Source organism: Pleurodeles waltl, chromosome 4_2 (genome assembly GCF_031143425.1).
Source record: "Pleurodeles waltl isolate 20211129_DDA chromosome 4_2, aPleWal1.hap1.20221129, whole genome shotgun sequence".
Lineage (NCBI taxonomy): Eukaryota > Metazoa > Chordata > Amphibia > Caudata > Salamandridae > Pleurodeles > Pleurodeles waltl.
The window spans coordinates 413,718,428-413,742,774 of NC_090443.1; the positions used below are offsets into that span (position 1 = coordinate 413,718,428).

General features: G+C 42.4%; 1 protein-coding gene across 1 annotated transcript in view; it reads left to right on the top strand.

Moving 5' to 3' along the window:
• Positions 1-24,347, top strand: part of TMCO1 (transmembrane and coiled-coil domains 1) — a 152,507-nt gene that overhangs the window by 18,555 nt on the left and 109,605 nt on the right. The window contains exons 3-5 of the mRNA XM_069231620.1: positions 18,905-18,964; positions 21,191-21,237; positions 24,237-24,304. Coding sequence (XP_069087721.1) covers positions 18,905-18,964; positions 21,191-21,237; positions 24,237-24,304 — 175 coding nt within the window. The remainder of the gene's footprint in view (positions 1-18,904; positions 18,965-21,190; positions 21,238-24,236; positions 24,305-24,347) is intronic.

A 24,347-nucleotide genomic window follows, 5' to 3' on the forward strand; every position in this document is an offset into this window, starting at 1 on the left:
TGTCATCTGCAAGCCTTGCAAATGATGGGCTTTGTCATCAGTGACTTGAGCTAGGGTGCACACAAAAATTGAATGTGAAGGAACCAGCTTCTCTCTGACTGTATGTTATTCTTTTTTTTTTTATAAATAGAATGGTGAGCTAAATTGATTTTATAAGGCTTTGGTCACAGAAAAAGTATTGTATCTATTTCTAGTCTGGTCCGTAAACCTTGCCAGAGGTTTCTTTCCTTTTTAAAAGGTGTTCTTGGAAACAGGAAGCTTGTATCCTCAATTTTTTTTTCTTCTTTTTACAGGTGGTCAGGCAGGCTTTAAGGCTTCAGCTATAGTATACAGAAGTTATTAGCAAAGTGATCTCATCTTGCCTATGGGGATTTGGGTGGATTCCAAACCTTTTGTGGTGCCTCCGTTTCCTCTTGGATCTAATGTCAATGAGACACTGACAGAAGCCACAGGCCCCAAAGCATTGGGCTGTTAAACTTACCAAAACTCGAGAGGGGCTCCTCTTTTTCTCCAAAGATATCCTTGTGGAATGTGGTGTGATGTGTGTGTTTTTTTTTTTTTTTTTTTCTTTAAATTTCAAAGTGATGCATTCAGAAAATAGATGCTGGGGGGAAAAAAGCAACAAACTGAATTGCCACTTGAATAATGGCCATTGAGACCTAATAAGGCTTATTTCCCAATTCACCGAGGAACATTTTATTGACCTTGGGAGAATAAACAACTGAGGTTTTGTTTGTGTTTTTTTTTAAAACTCTGAGTCATGGCTTTGAGATATCTTCTAGGGGACAGCTTAAGAAGAGCGGCAGTCCTTTGGTAGATGACCATGTTAGGTTTGGGAACATTTTATGCCCCAGAAATCACAGTTCCCTTGCAGAGATCAACTCATGCTTTTTAGGCCTTGGCTTCAGACGGCTGCGTGTGCTGTCTGGAAGGGAGACATGTTGTATATATTTTAGGGGCTCCAGCCCGCCCATAAGCTTCCTATTTGCAGGCTCCATTGTTGCTCTCCTAATCTTTCCCCTCAGAAGGGGGATGGGAGCACACTGCTTCACATCACAGCTCGCCCTTTGCATTGTGGTAAATGCAGTACAACGTTTATGCATGCTTGAGTATTAGCTGTAGTTTTTCACCAGAGTTTGTGTAGACAGTGCTGTATATCTCTAGACACGTGTTTAATGATGTTATCCTACATCACTAGAGACCAAACAAGGAATGTTATCAGTGATTGTTGATAATGCTGCCACAATCCTGTCAGGTCTCAGTACTTCTCACTGGCGCACAGGTGCATCTCCAAAAGCTTGTTGGCTCAAGGGAGCCTTTCCAAAAGCTTGTTGGCTCAAAGGAGCCTTTTTGAAGAGAAGGGGGGATGGAAGCACACTGTCTCACATCACAGCACAGTTCATCACTTTGCATTTTGGTAAATGGAATACACTACAATGAGTATTCGCTGTAGTTTTTCTCCAGAGGTGGTGCAGATAGTGCTGTACATTTCTAGACATGTGTTTCTGGATTTGATCTTTTATCAGTAGAGATCAAAAAAACTAATTTCATCAGGGGTTGCTGAGAATGCTGCAACAGTCCTCCCAGGACTCAGTACCTCTCACTGGTGTATAAGTGCATCTCCAAAAGCTTGTCACCTTGCTGGCACAAAGATGCCTTTTCAGACAGAAGTGGGTGGGAGCATACTACCTCACCTCACTGCACAGTTCGCTCCTTTGCATTGTGGTAAATGCAGTACAAAGTTTGCGTTTACTTGAGTATTAGCTATAGCTTTTCACCAGAGTTGGTGCAGATAGTACTATACATTTCTAGACACGTTTCTGGATTTTATCCTTCATTATAAATCTGTGTCTAGAGATATACAGCTCTACCAGCACCAACTTTTGTGAAAAACTAGTGCTAATATTCAAGTAAGCGCAAACTTTGTGCTGCATTTAGCACAATGCAAAGGGGTGACCTGGGCTGTAATGCGAGGCAGTTTGCTCTCATCCCCCTTTTTAATCTTTCTCCTCATTTGTCATGGCAAGCAAGCATCATGCATTTTTCTTTTAGCAGGGACCAACTACTACCATTTATCCACTCCTCATTTTAGAATATTATTTAGGGACTATTTTTTTGGTTTGTTTTCAGCGCTTAACACAAGTGCTTGTATTTTGAGCTACACCACACTCCAAGCATTTTGTTTTTGTTTAGTTTTCACCATTTAACACAAGAGCTTGTGTCGGTTGTTTTTATCTTTTTACCACTTAAAACAAGCGCTTGTGTTTTCAGCCATGTGCTCCTATGGATTTTTATTTATTTATTTATTTATTATTATTTTTTTTAAAAACTTTTTCAGCACTTGACACAGTCAGTGCTCACGTTACGAATGCTGTCAGTTGTGTATTAACTTATGCAGAGTATTGGGCACATGCTTTACTCAGGAGACATTCTTGGTGGTTTTTTGGACATGAGGGAGACAGTGATTCAAATTAATACACTGCAGATAGCATTCACAACTAGCGGTCACGAGGTAAGTTACATGTCCAACAAGGAGATTGGCTTGTGAAAACAGGTTGTTGAGCAGAAGCTGGGACTGCCACATCCTCTTCCTATCATATTGGTGAACACAGTTTACGGTTTTTATCTTGTCTGCTGTGTGATCTGTGGGTGCTGCAGAAACACACAGATGCTATTCGATGATTGCTGCCAAATGGCAGTCACCTTGCTGTGATGGTTGTATTATGCTTAGTGATGTCCTAACATACCAATAGACATGCTTCAGCCAATCTCCTTGTCAGGCGTGTAACCTGCCTCCTGACCGCTTTTGGCGCCTTGGTTACTGCCACTTCATGGAGCCTGATGAAAATTGCAGCAAATGAGTTAGGTGAGTGCTGTAAGTATGAACAGACTGACAAGTTAAGGTGGCAACGAATTATATTACATGGTATTTTGTGCTAAAGGCAGCCAAGTGGCTCCATGCTATATGTGATGTTTCGCCTCTGTCTAGCTTGTTAGTGAACGGTGTCTGCATGCTGGACTTTTAGTGTTTTCCTTCCTGTTATATGTGTGGACTTCAATGTCCACTATGTAAAAACAGCAAACAATACACTGCACAGATGGATCTTTAATGACCAGACAAAATTACACCAGGTAACTACGACTCAGTATCATGAAAAACACTAGATCGATACAAAGCAGCCAGGCTCCTGAAGTGCTGCAATGATATACAAATGGCACAAAGCCACTATTGTAAATGGAAAAGTGCACTCAGGCATTTTGCAGTTTGTCACATTCACTTCTTTATCTCCAGGTGAGTGTTCTGATTGGTTGACTTGTATCCTTCTGTTGGTGACGTTGCCAGTATTCAGGGAACTTGCATGGTTCATTTACTTTAAGCATTCCATGGGAATGCATGTAATTTGTTGCTTCCTCCGCCTGTGCCCCCAGAGGTCATTTGTTGCTTCCCCCACCAGCATGTTCCAGCTTTGCCAGTGCAAATGTGGGCTCATCTGTGATTAGCATCTAATCTAAAACCATCATTGTCAAAGCCAGTAGGTGCACTGCTTAGAGCTATTGGCTTTGCCAGTGCTTGTTTGCTACTTTTTCCCAAGCACTGGTAAAGTCAGTAGGGCGACCTTTTACGCGATAAATGGCATTTGTGCCTGCAACTCATTTAAACCACATTTGTGAATGTGTGTGTGTGTGTGTGTTTACTTGCTTTGGCAATTTATTGCTAGGTCCAGAACAGCATTCTCTCTCTAGAACGGATTCCACCCCAGTACACCTTTTCTTCCCCAAATATTTAACAAGTGAAAACATGTCTTGAATGCAAGGTCCGCGGCAAGGCAAAAAGGCAGAGATGAGAATGACCTACTTTTTTTTTTTTTTTTCAGGAACCCCAGCAAGTACTGCTGTTGATCCTTTATTTTCTGTACTTCTCTTATTTCATGTGAGTTCTACAGAATTAAACTCTTTCCACCTATTAAAAACAGACTGTTGCATTTTTTTTCTTCTATGTTCTACTTCCCTTGTTTCAGAAGACTCCAAAGGTGCAGATTCTGGAAATGAGAAGGATTAACTGGTGACTTTACATGGCCAAAGCTAAACACCTCTTCAGCACTATGCTTGCGATCATTTGTGTGTAAATCCTCGTTACGTGATTAAGTTAGATTGCTGTTGTGTATCTCGGTCAAACAGTGAAGGCTCTTTGGGGATGCCAAGTAGCTTTCTTACACAGTTCTCATGTTGGGATCTTGCCAGCGAGTCCCAGTCTGTGAGATATGTATTAATAGGGGTGCATCATACAGGACTGCACAGCAGTTGAACTACAGTCTATTGTAGCTGCACACACTTGCTCGAGCTACACCCATCACTTGAGAAACTGGTTATTATCTCACCTAGGCTCCACTAACTTAAATAATTCAAATGGTTACTATAGGATTTACCCGCTTTCCTTCTGCGTCTCTTGCTGAGCCACGTATGTACAACTTCTCAGGGATAAACAAGCACCACAATGTAGACAACTGAAATTCTAAATCTGACTGTATATATATATTTTCTTCAAATATTCCATTGCCTCTTACGGAAAGGCCTTAAAATATATAATTCTATTCAGTAGCTGGTTCTTGTTGCAGTGTAAAAGAACAGTTTGTGCAGATCAGTTTGGTAGCGGCATATATCACTTGATCAACTGCCTAAAATTTCCCATAGAGTTCTCGCCAATCCTGTACACAGTGACTTGCAGTTGTTGAGAAAACAGTCAAAGTACCACTTGTCACTGTGAGAAACAGGCCCCTAGTTGGAGTACCCCCCCCCTTCCTTATGGCCTGGTTTCTGAATGCGGCTTGGACTGGAGTGCACTAGGTACCTGCTAACCAGGTCCCCAGTACCAGGTTCTTCCCCTAAAATGGATAAAAATATTGTCAAAATTGGCAACACGTTTAGCTGCCACAATAAGTCCCTAGTAAGCAGTACTTTGGTACCCGGGGCATGGGGTACTAAAGGTAAGCCCCTGAAGGTAGCAGCACAGACTGTACCACCCTCGGGCAACATGCATCCAAGTGCACCCAGCACTGCCATTGCAGGCTGAGGGTCCTGGTACAATCCTAAAATGCAAAAATGACATGGCACACAGCCTGTGTGACCTGTCCACTACACACTGCATGCACTACAGGTAAGCCACCCCTCTGGCAGGTCTTCCAGCCCTAAGACAGGGTGCACTATAATGCATGTGGGCATATATGCATGAGCAATATGCCCCTTCCAAAATCTTGTGCATAGTAAGTGAACAGAGCTGCCATTTTAAATGCATGTGCTGGGCACTGGTCATAACAAGCTTCACAGCTACATGATGGCCGTTCTGAACCCTGGGCTGATTGGTATTTGACAGCTCAGAACAATAAATCCAAACTGGTACCAGTATTGGATTTATTGCAAAATGTACCATGGGGCCACCTTAGAGGTGACCCCCGCCTAAGCTAACTAACCCTGACATTGTTGCTAGCCGGTCACAACCAGCCTGCCACCACCAGACAAGATTCTGGAACCCTGGGATGAGAGCCTGTGCTCCCTGGGTTCAAAACACAAAGCCCTTCCTGGGCAGCGGTGTTACACCTCCTCCCCCAGTAATGTACACTGCCCTGCCATCGAGCTTCAAAGGGCTTGCCGCCTTTGAAACTTGACCCCCAGCAATGCTGCTAGCAGCAGATGGCTGCCCACATTGCAAACCTCAACTTTGTGCGGGAGCCATGGTGGGAAAATACACAAATGACAGGGGGAGTGGCCACCCTCAGCTTGCACCACCCCTAAGGCGTTGCATGTGAGGTGACGACTTAATTTTGTTTTCCCCCATCTTGTATGGTAGGAACTTAGCCAGTCAAGAATGGGGAAGTGCCCTCTGCCCACAGGAAGTGGTCACATAGTGGGTGTAGCCACCCTAAGGTATATGATCCACTGGCCACCACAAAGGACTCCTCTAAACACCCATTAGATGCAGTTTTTAGAGGGCACTCCTAGACCTGTAGATCAGATTCCAAGGACACAAGAAGGCCTGCAACAAAAAAGACCAAAGGCTCGAGAACTTTTTTTCCTGCTACACAAAGAAAAAGGCGTCAAACCCTGTCTGTTGCACCCAGGACTCTGCAATCACCACTGAGGGGTAGCATGGATATCGGACGGACTCTACAAAACCCCAGAGGTCTGCCACCCTTCTGAAAATCACCAAAGATCTCCCTCCAGAGTGAAGGTATCGCTCTCTGCAACAAAGAAGCAAAACACCAGTGAAGTCCCGTTCACTGACCAGCTGCTGATCAAGGAACCGGACACAGCAGCCAGACCAAATTCCATCTGACTGACCCAAAGGACATATCCTGCAAGTGTGACACGTTTGGTGGCACTGCGGCCTCCAGGGGCGGAACTTTGAAATAGCCTGGGGTATTGGACACCCAACATTGGATACCAAGAAGAAAAGTCAACATCGGACTCTCAAAGGACCAGGAGCAAGCCCCAGTCAAGGGACTTCAGGGCATGTAAGAACCACCCTCCAGAGTGGCCCTGCTGACCTGCAATCCGACCTCAAAGTGACCTGCTTCCAAGGGCACCTTTGCACACAGCTCCTGGCTCATCTATCTGCCCTACACCTGGCCTCCCTGGGACCTGCACTGGAGAACCAGCTGTGCTGTAGGGGTTCCCCACCCCTTGCGACCTCTACAGTCCAAGGGGACCCCTGGACTCCCCTTGAAGTCCGCCTGTGCATTGTTTTTCCAAGTGGTCCCCTGCAGTGGTCTTGCACTAGCTCCAAGGACTTTTCAGGAACTGCTCCTGTGGAAACCAAGAGCCACCTGAACTTCCCCGGCTGGTCCACAGGACATCTCGACCTATAAACGAAAGGAGACATTGGTAAATGCATTGTCTGATTTTATTTGTTTTTTAAAGTTTTCTTCCATTGATTCCTATGGTGCGTAATTACATTAGCATTAAGTGGTCTAGTTTTTACCTCTGTAAACCAAGATGGGGTTGTTTGGACTCTCTGCACAGTGCACATAATTTTTGTACACTATGGAAAGAGCCAGCCTCCTGCAGACACAACCGTTCTTCCTCGTGAGCTCCCTCGCTCTGGTCCTTACTAATTTCAAAGTCTAATGGGGAAACCTCCTTTCCTTCACTTTAAATGTGACCATAACTTCCTAGGAAAATGCCTAATTTAATAGTGTCGCAATTGGAGACTTGCCCTCCACCCCACTCAATCCAATCCATCCCAGAACAATCCTGTACACCCCACTCCAATCCAAACACCTCATCCAAACACCTCATCCTAATTCAGTCCATTCCAACCCTCCCAAGCCACCCAACTCCATTCTGCCCCATCCCAATCCATTTCACCCCAATCTATTCTACCCACCCCACCCCAATCCAATCCACCCTACTCAATCCACTCCCTCTCAGTCCAGTCCACCTACTGTAATCCAATCCACATTACTCCAGTCCACCTCACATCACTCCAGTCTGCCCCGCTCCAGTCCAGTCTAATCCTCCCCGCTCCACTCCAGTTCACCCCACTCTAATCCAATCCACCCAGTACATACCAATCTAATCCACTTTACTCAATTCAACCCACTTCATCAATCCACTCCAACCCAGTCCACTTAATTCAACCCACTACCTCAATTAACTCCAACCCAATCCACCCTATTCCACCCCGCTCACCTACCCTCTGTGCCGCTCCACTCTGTAACACTCTGCCACTGAGCTCTACTCAACTGTACGACACCTTATCCCACCCTACTTCATTCTACGCTGACAAATCCAGTCTGACACTCTACTCCCCCTGCTCCCGTCGAGGACACTCTACTCCCCCTGCTACCATCGAGGACACTCTACTCCTCCACTCCCATTGAGGACACGCCATGCCACTAACTTCTAGCCATGCTGAACTGCAGCCACCCTGGTATACAACATGGCAAAAACACATTGCCAAAGCCAATAGCTCTTGTAAAGGTGCGAGCTATTGGCTTTGTCAATGCTTGTTTCACTAGAGAACTCTCCACTCATCAGATTTATAAGGCCTGTTTTCCACCTGTGCAGTTTAAGCATAGTAAACTCCATCCACAAAACTTCTGTTCGCATGAACATGTCTGTATAATGTCTGTTACTTGCTCTGTATCTTTTAGAGCAGCTCGTACACATAACCCATCCATCTTGGATGATCTAGTCTTGTTTGTGTAAGACATTTATATTATTTCAAACACATTGGATTTTGTTAATCTGTCAGTGTCCCAAATCTGTGATTATTAAAACTGACGATACCGTGTTCAAATGCTTTTTACCCAAGCCAAAAATTTAGCTGCAGATGATGCCAACGATAACCAGTGGCGCTGAATAGATGCGTGACTTTAATTAAGAAGAAAAAACGTTCTGCCCCTTGTGAAGACCACGTGCACCCTATACTCCAAGGGGCTCCACCCTTTTCTGTAACTAGAGCTACGTTTGTTCAATAAAAATGGTCCTCAGCTACTAATATTATTAGTGTGGTAATAGAGAGCACGTCATATGATTACGTCAGTGGCCACCCAATGCAAGGTTACCAGCAGGGATCACTGCAGTGCGTCATGCAGAGTTGCCAGCGCTAAGGTAAAGTCTTTTCAGTTTTTAATGCCTCTACATGGGTAACACATGGTAGCCATAGGTGCAGTGTCCGAGGAACATAGGGAATATTTGTAATATTGCCTGATTTAACACTCAAATATCAGTTTTAAATATATTTTGGAATGTAATTTTTTTTTACAAACATCAACTTATGAGTTCTGAAAACACAAATTTTCTTCAGAGACTCACCTTTCAATTTTGAGATAAATCTATTAACTCAACCAAGCAAAAGCTTGTAATTTAATAGGCTATGGTGCACACAGGAGAGCTATTTTGCAGGTAGCTGGAGACCTACCAATAGCTCACGAGCTACTCATTAGAAAAGTCTGCTCTACTCTAACCAAAAAGCATCTTGGGGTGCCTTGGTTTGCAGAGGAGCTCCTTTCTAAAGGTTATTTGTTGATTTGTTCTGATTGACTTTGGAAATATGCTATCATTTAGAACACTGGCTGTTGAAGCAGGATGTCAGAAAAGCACCATGTTGCTGCTTTTAGAGTTTAATAAATCAAATTCCTGAATAGACATAGATTTTAGGGCAAAACATAAGTATTACTCTCAGATAATTGAAAGGCATAAAACAGTGCATCTGAAATACTAAAAGTCGAATCAAATCTTTAATACAGCATCTGCTTCGCTCTTGTTTTTTTCATACAAAAATGTCAGTTTTCTCTTTCTGCCCGAGTAAGAGGTTGGCATTGTTAAGACCATTCTACTGTAAAGGATGGCTGTCCCACCACCCGCCTGGGATGGAAAGATGTTTTTTTGTTTTTTTTAATAGCCAGTGACTGAACAAAAAGTTTCTCACTCTTTGGTAAGATCATGCTCATGTCAGCCAGATCATCGTCTCAGAAAGGCTAGTATTTCCCATGATGACCACTACAGAACATGTGTAGTTCTATAGCGGATAGTGCAGCCACATATGCAGCCTTCACAACAGTTTTAAGAAGCATAAACTGGAGCGTGGCTAATCTCCAATCCTTCCCTAATCTCCTCTATATGGCCAAATCAATAGATCGAACAGTCACCAAGCAATAATAATACCACCTGGTGTTCAATACGTTACTAGCCTGCCTTAATTCTCGGTTCACACCAACTCCTACTACTTCATACTGCCATCCTTGGAATGGGAAAGTCTTTCTTGGGCATATTGGATTTGGGACAAAAGGCAGTCCTTATTCTGTCTAGTACTTCTAACAGCTCTGCCCAAGAGGTGTTGACCTGTGTCAGCTCTTTGCTTACTGTTCCCACACAACAAACCATGGTCAATCCTTTGCCATCACCCAATTTAAGAGTTGAAACATAATCTTCAAGGTGTGTCTGGCAAATGAGCAGCAGACCTCCTACCTCAGCTTGTCAGTCTGTGTGTGTTATGTCTTGCTTACTTTCACTTCTCACTCACTCTCTGTTTATACACACACATTCACTTCCACATTTAAAGTACTGTATGGATACGATATAAATTCAAAAAATGAAATTCTTCACTTACGCTATGCTCTGCAGACCACAGCTCGAAACCTACCATACAAAATGACAGTTAACACACCAGATGCAGACCTCATTGTTTCATCCTTGATGTACCAAATGACTTTACAAACAAATCATCATATTAATGACATTACACCTTAACATTTACATTATAAATGAGACGACTGCGACTATGGATGTTGTATGATGTATTTGAGTGTCTCTTGTCATTTTAAAGATGTGGAATTAAGTCATACTCTTGTTTTTTAATATTGTGAGTTAATAGGCATTGTATATGGAATGTGAGTTAAGGTTTGCATGACTGGTGTGCCGCCAGTGACTTTCAGAGCTAATCGAATCTAGGGAATTCCATGTGTATTTTAGATTTATTTCATAGCCATAATTGCATGTTAACTGCTTTAAAAAAAACAAAAAAAAACTATAATGCGTCCAGCTACTATAAGAGTTCCTGGCTGTGCTGGCCTTCAGCCAGGTTCATCGGTTTGTGGCCAACACTTTTCCAGCAGACAGCACCCTATGAACACAGCCTTTGGTTGTGTGGAGCATTGGATTGTCGCAGGCAATGAGCCTCCTGTCCAAACACCAGTTTCATATGCAATTTGCAAGTTAAACCCAATAATAGTTCATGAGCTTTAACAGAAATCTGTGCAGCAGTGTCCGACTTATTAGCTAATAGAAGCTTTTTTTGAACCCTTCTCCTTAACACTATCCCTTTCCTCCCTTGTCACATCTGCAGTGGCAAGGTTGTTGGTTCATGAAAGTGTTTTTTTTTAAATTTATATTTTATCCCCTCAGCCCACTTTTGTTCAACTTGTCCTGCCTCATGGGCTTGTTCAAAACTTGCTGTACCCATAGAAGATTAAACTTACTAATGTCTCCTAAAGTTAATGTGGATTTGTCAACGAATAGCATAGTTGTTACCAAATGTATATTCAGCAAATAGACAAGTCCTTTCATAGCAATCGAAGCCAGTGAATGCTGAAAATGCCCAGAAGTTGACCCCCCATCCCCCTCCCCCATTTTCTTCAGTGTCATTGGTGCCCCTTACTGCTACTGTGCCAGGGCTAGCATTTTGTCATTGGTGCTCCCTTATGCCAAAAACTACATACAGTATGCTAGTCCCAGTTTTTTCCTTTTAATTTCGCCCATATTCCATGGGTGACCCTTATTTCAAATTTGACTTCTAATTTTTGTAGGTCCAGCATTTTGCCATGGTTGCCTCCTTCTTATATGCCACGGTTGTCCTCCGTTATGCCAAGAATCCCCAGTGCCAAGATTTTATCTTGGGTGCCCCATAAGCCAAGAAATACCTCTGCTGTGCTAGTACCAGTATTTTACCAGGATGCCCTATTAAACACACAAAAGGTGGTAGTTATTTGTTAACGTGGTGCCGCATGCCATATATTTCCTCATGTATACCAGTGCCAGCAAGTGGCCCATGTGCTAAGAATTGCCTCCAGTATGCCAGTTTCCATGGGTTCCCATGCCTGTGGCAGCTTTTTGCCATGGATGCCCAATATCTCAAATATCACATACGTATGCCAGTGGCAGTATTTTGTTACTGGTGTCTGTCATGTTTAGAATTCCCTCCTGTATGCCAGCACCACTATTTTGTTGTGTGCCTCTGTAAGCCCAGAATTACATTCAGTATGCCGGTAACAAAGTTATACTCACAAGCATAACACCACATTCTCACTCACATTCCACTATATTCACTCACTCACACTCATTCTTACCTATTTAGTCATTTGCACTCACTCATTTTTGTTGCTCTGATTCACTCATACTGACTTGCAACTCCCTCTTACTCCCTCATTCTCTTACATTCACTTATTCCCTCAACAACGTTCTTATTTACACCCTCTCAGTGGCACTCGGTCTCTCAGATGCTGTAACACACCCATGCTCCTTATTCGTTCACACTCCCAGTCGCTCATTCTCCCTCACACTTACTCCTATTCACTGACAATCAATCTCCTAAGCCACCTGTATCTCACTTCCACGCACAAACACACATATACATACATTCATGCTTACACATAAACACACACTATCACACAAATGCACCCTTACCCACAAGCATGCACACAACATACCTTCAGAGGCATTTTTTTACTTACCTCAGCTGCAAGTGAAGATCCTATTCCTGCTCCTGATGCTCCATTTCTCATTACACTAATAGTGAGTAATAGGCTATTGAGCACTTTATTAGTGTTATAAAAATAGGTACAAAACCGGGATGGCAGAGCTGCTCATGTGTTGCTCGCACTGATTTTGCTGCCTCTGACTCCACGGGTCACAAAGGCAGTGTCATGGGGTCACAGCTGCAAACCCATGTACCCACCAGTATGAAGAAGTAGGACCATAGCAATTAAATTTGGATATGAGAAAACAAATACAAAAACTTTGGTAATACTAACATCTTAATAAAGGGTATATACAACCTGTCATCGACATGGGTAGCTTTAATCAATTTTTCTATCTGCATGGGCAGCTTATCTGTTCAGGGCCCATAGTTGTCACTGAGCGTGATCTCCTTTGATTGATGTATATGTATTCCCAGGTGCTAAACAGAGTCCATGCACCAAGTTACGGGATACTCCACTGTGCATGGTTTAGCAGCTGGACTCGGCGGAAATATTTAAAATTTCTACCAGGTAATATTTAGTACACTTAGTGCCCTCAAAGTGCACTACCTCTCACAACAGTGCTGATAGATTTTCCTCATCTATTAACAAACGGGAATATGTTGTCCATGTATGGAGACATGGCTAATCTTCCTCTGTGAAAGTTAGCCCCTGTGACCAGTGGGGTTCCCTAATAAAAGAGGCAAAAGTTCATGTTGCTAACACAAATATCTGAGGCAGCACAGGGCATCCCAGCCTAGTGCAACTTCAAAAAACCAAAAGGGAGCAAGACATACTTGTAATTCTAACCCTGGTTAAACTTATGTACACAGACCCCACTGTCTTTCTTAGGAAGGAGTCACTAATGCCTATTGTACCCAAGGCATAGAAAATATAGTCTCACTCCAAGAAGTCAAACACCTTTTCGGCATCTAGCATCTCTGATATTGCCGGGAGGTCAGGATCCTCCTGATTCATAATAACATATAAAGTGCACAGATTACAGACAGTCTTTCTGCCCCATATAAAGCCTGCCTGCTCTGGTAAGACCAGACTTCTCATCAGTCCTTCTATTCACCAGCACATTGAAGTCAATATTAAGTAGTGGTAGTTCTCTCTAAGACTATGTCTTAAGAGAGATTCCTCTTTACTGATTCACTGTACATTGTATGCCTTATAACACTATTAGTCCATCTGACCCAAACACCTTAGATGTTGCAAGGTTATCTATGGCAACTTGCCCCTTTTCTATGTTCAGAGGGGCACCCAGGCTTTTCCTGTCTTCCCTCTCTAACCACGCCAGAGTTCTAATTCCCATATATTGTCCTAGATGTTATCGATCCACTGACGCTTTTGCAGCATAACTGCTCATAATACCTCTTAAACACCTCTAGCTCCTCCTGAGAGTGTTGTGTTGACCCTGTTCATTCAGCGCTGCCTCTACCATAATATGTTGTTGATCTAACCTGAGCAACTATGGCAGCGTTCGACCTGGGCGCTTGCCCTCCCATATCTGCTAGTTTGTACTTAAATTTCCCAAGACAGGATGCCTCTCAGCTTGCTAGATCATTAAACACTTCTATAGCTTCCTTCAGGTCAATCAAAGCTGGAGATCTTCTCCTGCTGCTGCAGTGTGTCTGATGGGAACCACCACTGCTACGGCAGGCACACCCTGGCAGGCACCTTCATTTGTAGCACTGCAGGGGTGAGGTCTGATTGTGCATGGGAGGTACTCAATGTCCTGGATCCACCCTATCAGATTAGCCAAGTCCAGCCAAAAATATACTTGGTAGAATGAATGGTGGACTGCAGAAAAGTCTAAATATACCTTCCTCTCTGCATGAGCAGCTCTCTGGTATCCATTAATTCTAACTTGAGCAGGCATACCTTCAGTCCTTGTAGTGACATGGGGGCATAGTTTGTACTTGTGTTTGACCCACCTCAAGCCTGCTTCAGTACCAAATTAAAGTTGTATACTACCCCTCATATTGTATTTCCAACCTCTAAACCCATGTATAATGTGTTTTGTATAGAGCTGCTCCAGAGTTTGAACCATATATGTTAAACTTATATCGATGGTTCATTAATATCCCTTTTAAATATGATACATCTTCTGCTAGGGTCCAGAACTCCTAGGCTCAGCTACAAGTTAACCGATTACTATATTATAATAGTGACTCTGTACGTGTACATGCTACACTAAACAAAGAATCTACTAATGCCCAACACTGAGAGGGAGAGAGATATATGTAGATAGATAAAATATTTGTTTCTCTTAGCAAAAATGACACAGGCTCACGGAGTTCTATGTCCCCAAATTCCTTTAGCTACTAAAACAAAGAAGGCAAACACATTTCGGCTCCTGGCCTTTCTCATTGCCATCGACGCCAGTCATTCACTTACATTTATTTAAATAAAATATGCATAACCAGTCGGGAAGCTAAACCTCGCCATGAAAATCAACAAAGAACTGACAATTCGTGCACTTTACAGGTATCATCGTATTTTGGTGTCCATCTTAGAATGGTCTGTTGTGATTCCATACAGTTGTATGAGCACCCCCAAGAAACCCCTTGTTAAATTAACTGAGTGACTTTCAGCATTTTATGATCTATTGGAGTTATGGCGAGATAGAGGGACACTGGACTACTAAGTATCAATACTTGAGGGTTGAGCACCCATGGATCCCTACGTTCTATTATATACCAAAATCCACAAAGATGCTGGGACTCCACCATGGCATTTGATTGTGTCCTCAAAGGGAACCTTACTGGAGGATGCATCTATTTGTGTTGACTCATTTCTTTTTCCTTTTGCTAGGGATTTAAGTTCATATATTCGAGACACCACAGACTTCAATAGAATTATAGACCGCATTCAGTGGGAACCAGGTTTCCTTTTGATAACTTTGGGTATTGCAAGCCTCTATAGCTGTACATCTCATGAATTAGGGATATAGGCAGTGCACTGTTTTCTCAAGACCAGATCTTTGAATTATTATAAACACAATGTAATTTTGTTGCAGATCATTGCCTTCTCTCTTCTCAATAACATTTTTCTGTTTGCAAGGGAACCAAAACAGCAATAGGGAACTGCCATGGGCACATGCTTCGCCCCCAGTTAAGCAAATCTTTTTGTGGGCTGGTGGGAGAAGGGTGTAGCCTGGGTAGATAGAAGAGAAGGATGACAGGTGGCCCTTCATCCCAGATACATCAGTGATCTGTTCATAGTATGAAAGCGTTCGAGGGAATCTGCAGAACAGTACATAGACCAGCTGAATGCTATTTGTTTAAATCTAAGGTTCACCAGCAAAATTAGTGCAACATCAGTTCCCTTCTTAGACCTATTAGTCTGTGCATAGGAAAAACAGTTCCACCAAGTATTGGATAGAAAACCCACAACGGGCAATTCTTTGCTACATGCGATTAGTCAGGATCTGGGTACACTGATCAAGAGCATTCCCTACGGTGAATTGCTACCCGTAAAACGCAATTGTTCTCAGCCTGAAAAATATGATGAAGCATAAAGAGACTCTCTAAGAAGATTTGTGAATAGGGGCTATTTTAGAAAGTTATTATAGCAAGTATCTCAGAAGGTCAGATCATTAGAAAGAAAGAGTTTACTGGTCAGTAATCATAAAATATCATTAATGAAACCACAAAGGGAAAATATTTCCAGGATGCTTACCAACTACTCCAATGAGTCTCAATCTCTTTATAAAATCTGAAAGAATTATTGGGTCATTTTGAAAATGGACCATGTTATTGGTCCTACACTGCCTCCAAACCCTTGTGTAACATACAGAGGTAGCACTTGTTTAAAAGACATTTTGGTCCATAGTCACTTTACAAAGGCAGAAGTAAGTAAAGCGAAAGTCGTAGGATTTTATTTTCCTTGTACCCAATGCAAAGCTTGTAAATACAGCAAGAAGGCGGAGGACTATGATGTTCCGAAGAAACGGGCAAGAAAGTCCATTACAAAATGTGTTACTTGTCATTTAGACCATGTGATTTTATTGTTTAAAGTGCCTATGCAATAAGAAATATGTGGGCAGCACAGTACATCCAGCGAAGAAAAGAGTTTTGGAACATATGCAGGCCATTACAAATCAGGATGTCACTTAACCTGTTGCCAGGCATTTTCAAATAGAGCACAATAGCCACAGAAACCTTTTACATTTTCTGTGTATAGACCAAGTGAGTAGAGATGAGAGAGGGGGCGATAGAGTTTGGAAATTGAACAGTTGGAATCCCAGTACATAATTGAATTGCACATCGAAATACCAGTAGGTTTAAACAAGGATGAGGAATTATGGACCCACATTGGTTGAGGTCCTATGTAGCCCTCCAATATATCTAAAGATACACATGGTAGGAGAAGTGTGAGGTGACAGTAAGCCCATTCCGGGCAAGATAGTTTGGCTTGATGGAAATCCAATGTCAAGAAATTGATAGCTATACAGGGAGTAATATTACACAACCAAATTTAAGGCAGGAAAGCGCCCAATAGCATACACAAAGGATGTTCAGCACAGTGAGATACGGGGTCATGAATTACCAATTGTGTGATGAAATTGCACAGATAAGAAAAAAATAGGTGTTTTTGGATTCTTTTGTGCAATAATCAGAACTGGGTAATGAGAAACGTGTGCAATCCTAATTGTCTTTATGTATATGATAATGTATGAAACAAGTATACAATGGCGTATGTGAGCCTAACTATAATGACAGGGTTGGCTGCAGGGCCTGGTAGTCCCTGCTCCCCATAACCACCCAACCCTGTGCCCAGCTGAGAACCCCTTTAAACTCCAAACCATCGAAACATGCACAGTGAAGGGGTTTGGAGCCTAAAAGGGGCAACATTAAATATATATGTTTAGAAGGAGGAGGGGGCACACGGACCCTTAACCACCACCTCCCGGTTCCAAATATTATTTTTTTTTCAAAAGGGTGGCGGTCCCCCTCCCTAAGCCGATTTCAGCCCCAGGGACCCCAGGGCCAGCCCATATATTCAATGGTGCCCAGGGCACCCATTAAAACCTGGGGGACCGCAGGCGGAGCATCAAGGTCCTGGTGGTCCAGCCAGCTCCTGTGGGAGCTGGCCTTACTTCCACATGCAGGAGCTGCTTCAAATTGCAGCTCCCTGTGTGCAGGAGCATTGTTTTCATCTCTTCCCTGCCCTCAAGACAGCGGCGGGAAAGAGATGAAAACTCCGCTTTCGGCAAGCGGGGAACAGTTTGACACCTCTTGCTTACTGAAAGCAGAGGGTTTGCTTTTGCTTGGTGGGAGCTGTCAGTTATTCCCTGGCATGAGTTTCTCAGTACATTTCCTGGCCCAGTTCACAATGACCATAACTTGCTTGTCTGTTTCAAACCCCAAGTTAAAAAGGCTGACTACCATGCTCCCCCTTTTTTTTTTTTTTTTTTTGCTAATGTACATCTTTTTCTTTTGTTGAACCAAGACAGAGCTGTTTTAAAGTCCCTTTTCTTTCTAAAATTAATTTAAAAAATCTGTTTAAAAAAATAAATAAAAAATTCTTCTTTTGCATCTCTGGAAAACCAGTACCTGATCTAAAAGAAGCTGCGATACATATCTTCACGCTTAAACCACTGGGCTACATTCAGACATCCCTGATTAGGCTCAACTGCAGCTACATCTTACTTAATGTTACGTTTCAATTTTATTTGCACGACTCACAGATTTTTGGAGCCAAGGCTTCAAAATAAGATCCAGCGTTGGAGGTTTGTCCTCAAAAGAACAGCTTTGTCTGAGGTCCACCATGTTTTTGTGCCCAGAACACAAACATCGTGATACAACGTTCAGGGCTCTGTTGTTCAAGGTACTACACTGTGGAACCTTGCCCGATTCCTTATGTGAGTTTGAATGTTGTGTTATATTCAAGAACAAAAGTTAAAAGCTGTGGCCTTCCAACTTATCTAGATTTAGTTATCAAGTGACTGTTGCACTCAGCATGTATTAGCATTTATCTCTGGCATAAATTGTCTACTGCATGTATTTCTGAAGACCACTCCAAAGCTGCATTGATGGCATGTTGCTTGTTACTGATTCTTCACAATTACAAGACTGGTCCTTCCCTCCAAGAGAGCTAGTCATCAGTTAATTAATGCAGTGAGTAAATCACTTCTGTTTTCTTGGGACTGTTGTGACTCATTGAGCTGAGCTTCTGGATTTGAACCAGCTTTTCTGCACAAATTGGTGAAGCCCTCTATTTTCCTGAGTTTCGTCAATCTTGCTGTGTTGTTGCAGTGCCCATCATTACGGAAATACAACTTGTGGAAGCCTCCCATCTGTTGTGCTTGTTAGCTACTTCACTTGATCAGTGTCTAAATTAACCAACTGTATATTAACACAGCTGGATTAATTGTCTTTTCAATGCTGTATTTTTATAGGGCGTTGCAGGTATACATTATCCCACATTATGCAAGACCTACAAATCTTTTTTTTTTTTCTCCTCTTTCTCCATCACGCTTCTTCCCTTCCTCCAGTTACTCTTAGATTGTCTTGCCTTAGTAAACGTTTCTACTCAGAATGTCTATGCTACTTTATCTTTGAGTACTAATTTACAAACACTATCTACACTTACTTATACTACCATTTACCTTGATTAACAAAACCTTCAAAATAACAATATAGCCTTCTCTTTTGCAGTGGAGAAAAAGAAGGAAACCATAACTGAGTCAGCGGGACGTCAGCAAAAGAAGAAAATAGGTAAGAACTGCAAACATTAAATCCAGTATTGGGGGCGGGGTGACGGGTTGTTGAAGATGGATCTGGTGCCATTGTTGGAAACTGGATCTCCGATTTGTGGTATCTAATGTATGAGAGCGAAATTAACATACAAAAGGGGGGCTGTGCTTTTCTTGGTCATCTGAGAAAACTGTGCAGTATGACAGTCAGGCGTGGGTGATGACGATTCAGATAGCAATGAGCACCAGGCCTGCACACAGACCTCTTCTGTAATTGACGCCCATTGCTCCCTTGTCATTCTGTTCCGGTTTGCACTAGTTGTCCTGTAGTATCTGACTTAGCTGGTTGTATTAATTTAGAAGCAGATCATAATAACAATGAATGGGATTGCCTTTGACGAACGTTGTAAATAGGATTTTAAATTTGTACACTTTGACACCTCAAAAGTTTGGAAAGGTAATTGCTTCTGTGTTAAAAGCATGTAATAAAGTAGTATTTCCTACCTTAATTTACTTTTCTATACATGTATTCTAAACCCGTATATCTGCACTTCTGAGTCCGGGCTTTAGAATTACTAGTTTTCGTTTCCTCACGGTGGATAATTGCTAAGTAGAGCTGCCCAGTATCTAAGTTAACAAAAGGTCCTGCCTTGACACCATGTTAGCAGGTGGAGCAAGCAGCGATTTGACAAACCTCCTTTTTGTGATTTTAATTTGGTTCTGTACAGGCCATGATTAACCGCATTGCAAGGTATTTTGGTTGCTGACCAAGAGTGAATTGGAGAAATTACAGGGGCTGGACTTTTCCTGTCTCCATTTGTGCAATCGGATTTTTAAAAAATTGCCCTCATGTTTTGTATGTTTTGGATAGTGATACAAGGGTAGGAGTTGCCTGCAAATTACCTTGCCACCACCATGCACTGTTAAAAAAAAAAAAAAAAAAAAACTTGCGCTTTAGTTACACATTGTTACGGTTAACATAATCTGGGCCTTCAACATTATTCCCTTTTGACTCCTTTTAAAAATGAATAAACATCTCTAAGCAAGTATTTGAAATGAAATGTTGTTTGCCAAAGGATTTCAAAGACCTGTAAACTGCAACCTATTGAAACTGAACCCAGTGCCCACTATAGGTATACATTGTGGGTCTAGGCCAGAATGCTCTTTGGCACATAATTGCTTAATGTTCCTTCTACGCTGTTTAAATAGCGTTCACCTGTGCAGTCCCTGCCTCTTGTGGTGTGATTCTGATACATATTAGCATCAGACTTTGGAGATCTTTTTGAAACTGTGTACATGTTGAGGTCAGTCTTTGGTAATGTTTTGGTGGCTTATAAAGAATCTTGGATCTGGTTTTATCTTGGTTTTTTCTAAGGAGTTCTTTAATCCAGAATGTCGAATATGGCCTCCTTTTTTTCTTATTTAAATGGGACTGGGACTTCATAGTCCTTCTGCCCTGCTGTGGTGTAGGGCAGTGCTTAGTTGACAGTTACATGTTGTTTCTTGGGCTTCTGAGCGAAAGACAACTATCTCCACACACCACTTATCCTGCAGTTTTAGCTGCTGTCTGACACACAACCATCTGATGCCTAAATAGATCTTGAGTAGAGCTACAATAACTACTCTCACCTTTGGCTTACCTTTTCCCTTATTCCTAATTGATCCATGGCATTGACAGGCTATTTCATTGTTCCTGAATTGGCTGTCATTGTGGGCCTTGTCTCTTAAAGTGAAGCAAGAACACTTCTTGAAATATCAGATTGCAGGCAGAAGCAAGGATAGACTATGTATTTAACAAAGGAATAGAGACATATGACGGACTTCATGAATTGAAACAGACCTACCTGGTTGAAGGACTAGACACAGTATTGCCACCTGCAGTCCACGATTAGGAAGAAAAGCAAGCTTACTCTGGAGCAGAGTTTCATCCCGGATGGCGTGATGCTCCTACTGGATGCTAAGGAGATCTACTTCTTGCTGTCCCGGAAAAGGCACAACTGGAAAAATTCATGTATAAAAAGCACAAGGTGTTGGAGAGTAGTGACTGGAGTCTACATTAAAGGAAAGGAATGTTGGAAGATCAATTGAGGTTAAAATATTTGATGTTAGGCAGGATGATGCCCAAGTTAGGCTTCGGCTTAAAATCCAGATATGAATTCCATGCATCTCATTTATCTTTAGAAACTATATTAGACAGTTTGTAAACAGGAAGAATCTGCTCCAAGCTACTTGCTCTTTTTATTTGCAGAACGTCAAGAGGAGAAACTGAAGAACAATAACCGGGACCTGTCCATGGTAAGAAATCCATATGAAAAAGCACCAGACTTTCTTTATTTAAATGCCAACCATGCCCCGCTGCAGGGTACTGTTTGCTCCTGGCCTCCAGTTGTTGAATGTTCTGCAGAACTTTTTTCTGTGTCACCCTTGTTGCATGTATACAACAGAAGCATCTTGGTAGCTCTTCATGCTTGAAAGAATCATTCACTTCTTACCACCGTTTCATACAGTAGGCGATCTACTCCCCTCAAAGCTACATTTGTGTCCAGCCCTTCTTGCAGCATCTGACCTTGGACCACCCTTTTTGACACCACAAGGAGATGAGCAGCTTCGGACAGTTGTTTTCACAGGTTGATCACAAGACTCCATTTTGTCACTTAGAAGTTGCTTCTGTTCACTTGGTCTCTCTGTGATAACAGTATAGGACCACCTCCAGTTTGTTTGGTCTTTCTGGGCATGTCCAAAACTGTCTGGAAACTTATCACAGTTCCATAGCAAGATTGGTCGGATCAACAACTTGGAGAGCCAATTCTTTAACTAACTTTTGAGAGTGAGATTGTCAGCTATTTTCATAATCTGAACGTTTTAGCTAATTCTCGCATCTTTGCAGGCACTGTGCTGTTTCTGGTGCGGAACATCCCCCAAGGCTTTTAGGCTTTTTGTCATATCTGATAACAGAGCATTTATAGTCTATCCCAAGTGTGCTGTTCCTGGTGAAGAGAATTTCCTATCATTCAATACTTGTTCTGTGCCTGTTGCTGAGCCTTCTCTTTAGTCTGGGCTTTGCGATCCAACTGGTGCTGAACTGTCCTCCAAACTCTGCTTCATCTTGTGGTGAACACCTTCTGCCCATCCCAAGAATTGTGATGAGCCTAATGTTGAACATCTCCCTGCCCCCCAGAAACCATGGGAATTCTGCTGCTGAAATGGTTATTTGTGGTTTGTTTCTGCATTGTACTTCACACAGTGCTGAGCCTTCCCTGTCCCGGATCAACATTGTGTGTTTCTGAGCACTCTGTGTCCTTCCAAGTTACCAGCTGCTGTTGGTGCTGGACATCCCATCTCTCCCAGACATGGGTCTGCTTCCAGTGAGAAGCATTCCTCAACATTCCCATTATCCTGCTAATCCTAATCCTGAGCCTCTCATGTATCTCCCTGGCAAGTGCTTCTGAAGGTGCTGCCTTTCTTCTGCATAAGAGGCATGATGCCACACTGGATACTGAGAACTTTTTCCTTTCTTTCCCTCCCAGTCATCATACTCCTGCTTATGCGGAGTATCTCCTGTCTATCCCTGGCATTGCACTGCTCCTGTTGATGGTTATTTCCTGTCCTACCAAGACACCATTCTATTCCTTGTAGCTCCATCCTTCCTAGGAATGTGGGATTGCTGGTTTTGTGCCTCTCCGTCTCACCCAGGATTGTGTTTTCCTGGTGTTGAGTATCTCCTGTCCCTGCAATGTATCTAGCTAATTCTGAGTATCTTGATCTTCCAGAAATCGTGGTAGCACTAGTGCTGAGCAGCTTTTCTCCTTCACATGCATTGTGCTGCACCTTGTGATAAGCATCTTGCGTAGCTTCTGGGCCTTATGCTCTATCCGGTACTTAGCTAAGCACTATTCATCCCTTCAGATGTACTCTCGGTGCTTGTATCTCTATTCTTCCCAGGCATCTTGCTGCTTCAGGTGATTGGCATCTCCCTTACCTCCTGAGTATTGTCTTACACCTGTTGATGAATATCACATGCCTCTTGCATCATTCTGTGGAATGTGTTGAGCTGCCCTCCTTTCGTTCAACAATAAACACAATTCATGGTCAAAAAGGGGGACTTCTACGGCAAAATTAGTTTATCAAACAAAGGAACCCCATTTACTCAATCCGGTATCCTTAAATTAGTTCATATTTTATTTCTTTGCAAAATCATTCACTATGACCTTTTAGTTCAATCACAAATATGTCTTATAGTTTTTGATAAGTACTAGGTGCTCCTAAAATAAAAACACAGTGAAAGTGAATATTGTGATGCATAAAGTGCCAGTGTTTTATACAAAAAATTGTTTAAAAAAACAAGCAGTGAACTTCCAAAAGGCTCTTTCAATCCAGGAGTCTTGAAGTCTAGGCATATACTTCCTCCTTCTTGACCATAAATTGGGTTTATTGTTTACCCAGGTCCAAGGATAATTGGGTTTTGCCTCCTTTTTTTTAAATAACTCCTTTCGTTCAAGGCATTGTGCTATACTTATCCATTGCAAAGTTGGGCTTGCACTACAATCTCAGACCTGCAGCTGTGACATGGGTTCCTTTGGTGTGGTGATGCTGAGGAGCCATGTGCTACCGAGCAGCTTTGCTGCATGAAATAGCCCTGTTACAACTATGGTACTAAAAGCTTTGTGTGGGAGGGTGACAGAGAATGGTCTTCCATTCATACACAGAGAATGTGATTATCAGTCTGTACTCAGTAGAGTGCCCAGTTAGATTTTAGCCCAATAGATCACAGAGCCTAATGTCTTCTAAAGTATGTATAGTGTAAACAAAATCAAAAGCACCCTCCCTACCCCAAATACTGAAGGAAGGCTTTACTGACTGTTTTCACTTTTGTAGTTGACCTCGACTTGGTTGGATTAGGTGCAAGGTCTAGGTTTTAAACTGCAACCCATTTAGTGAGGGCTTTACATTTGAACAAGGTGCAAGTTTAGCCATCACATCCCTAATCTCTAGCCATTGACCGACATCTCTCTCATTGGAGACCTAGTCCTGCTGCTAAGTGTTGGTTTGATCTCATATTTAACCATTTCCTACTCTGTTACTATCAATGTATGCTATGCGTTTTATAGAGCAGTGTTAAAATAGAGCAACTTGTGTTGACTCCTAGTTGCTTGTGATCTGCCTGCTAACCCTACCAGTTAATAAAGCTTGGCCGCTTCAGGAGCCTGTGATCATTCTCTGTTTACCGCTATTCAGTTTTTCATGGATTTTATTGCAGAGTTTCAAAGTTTATTGCAAGCTTTTTTCCATTGCAGGTCCGAATGAAGTCCATGTTTGCAATTGGATTCTGCTTCACAGCCTTGATGGGCATGTTCAACTCCATGTAAGTGAAGATGCCTTTGTGTGTTTTCCATCTGGCACTTACT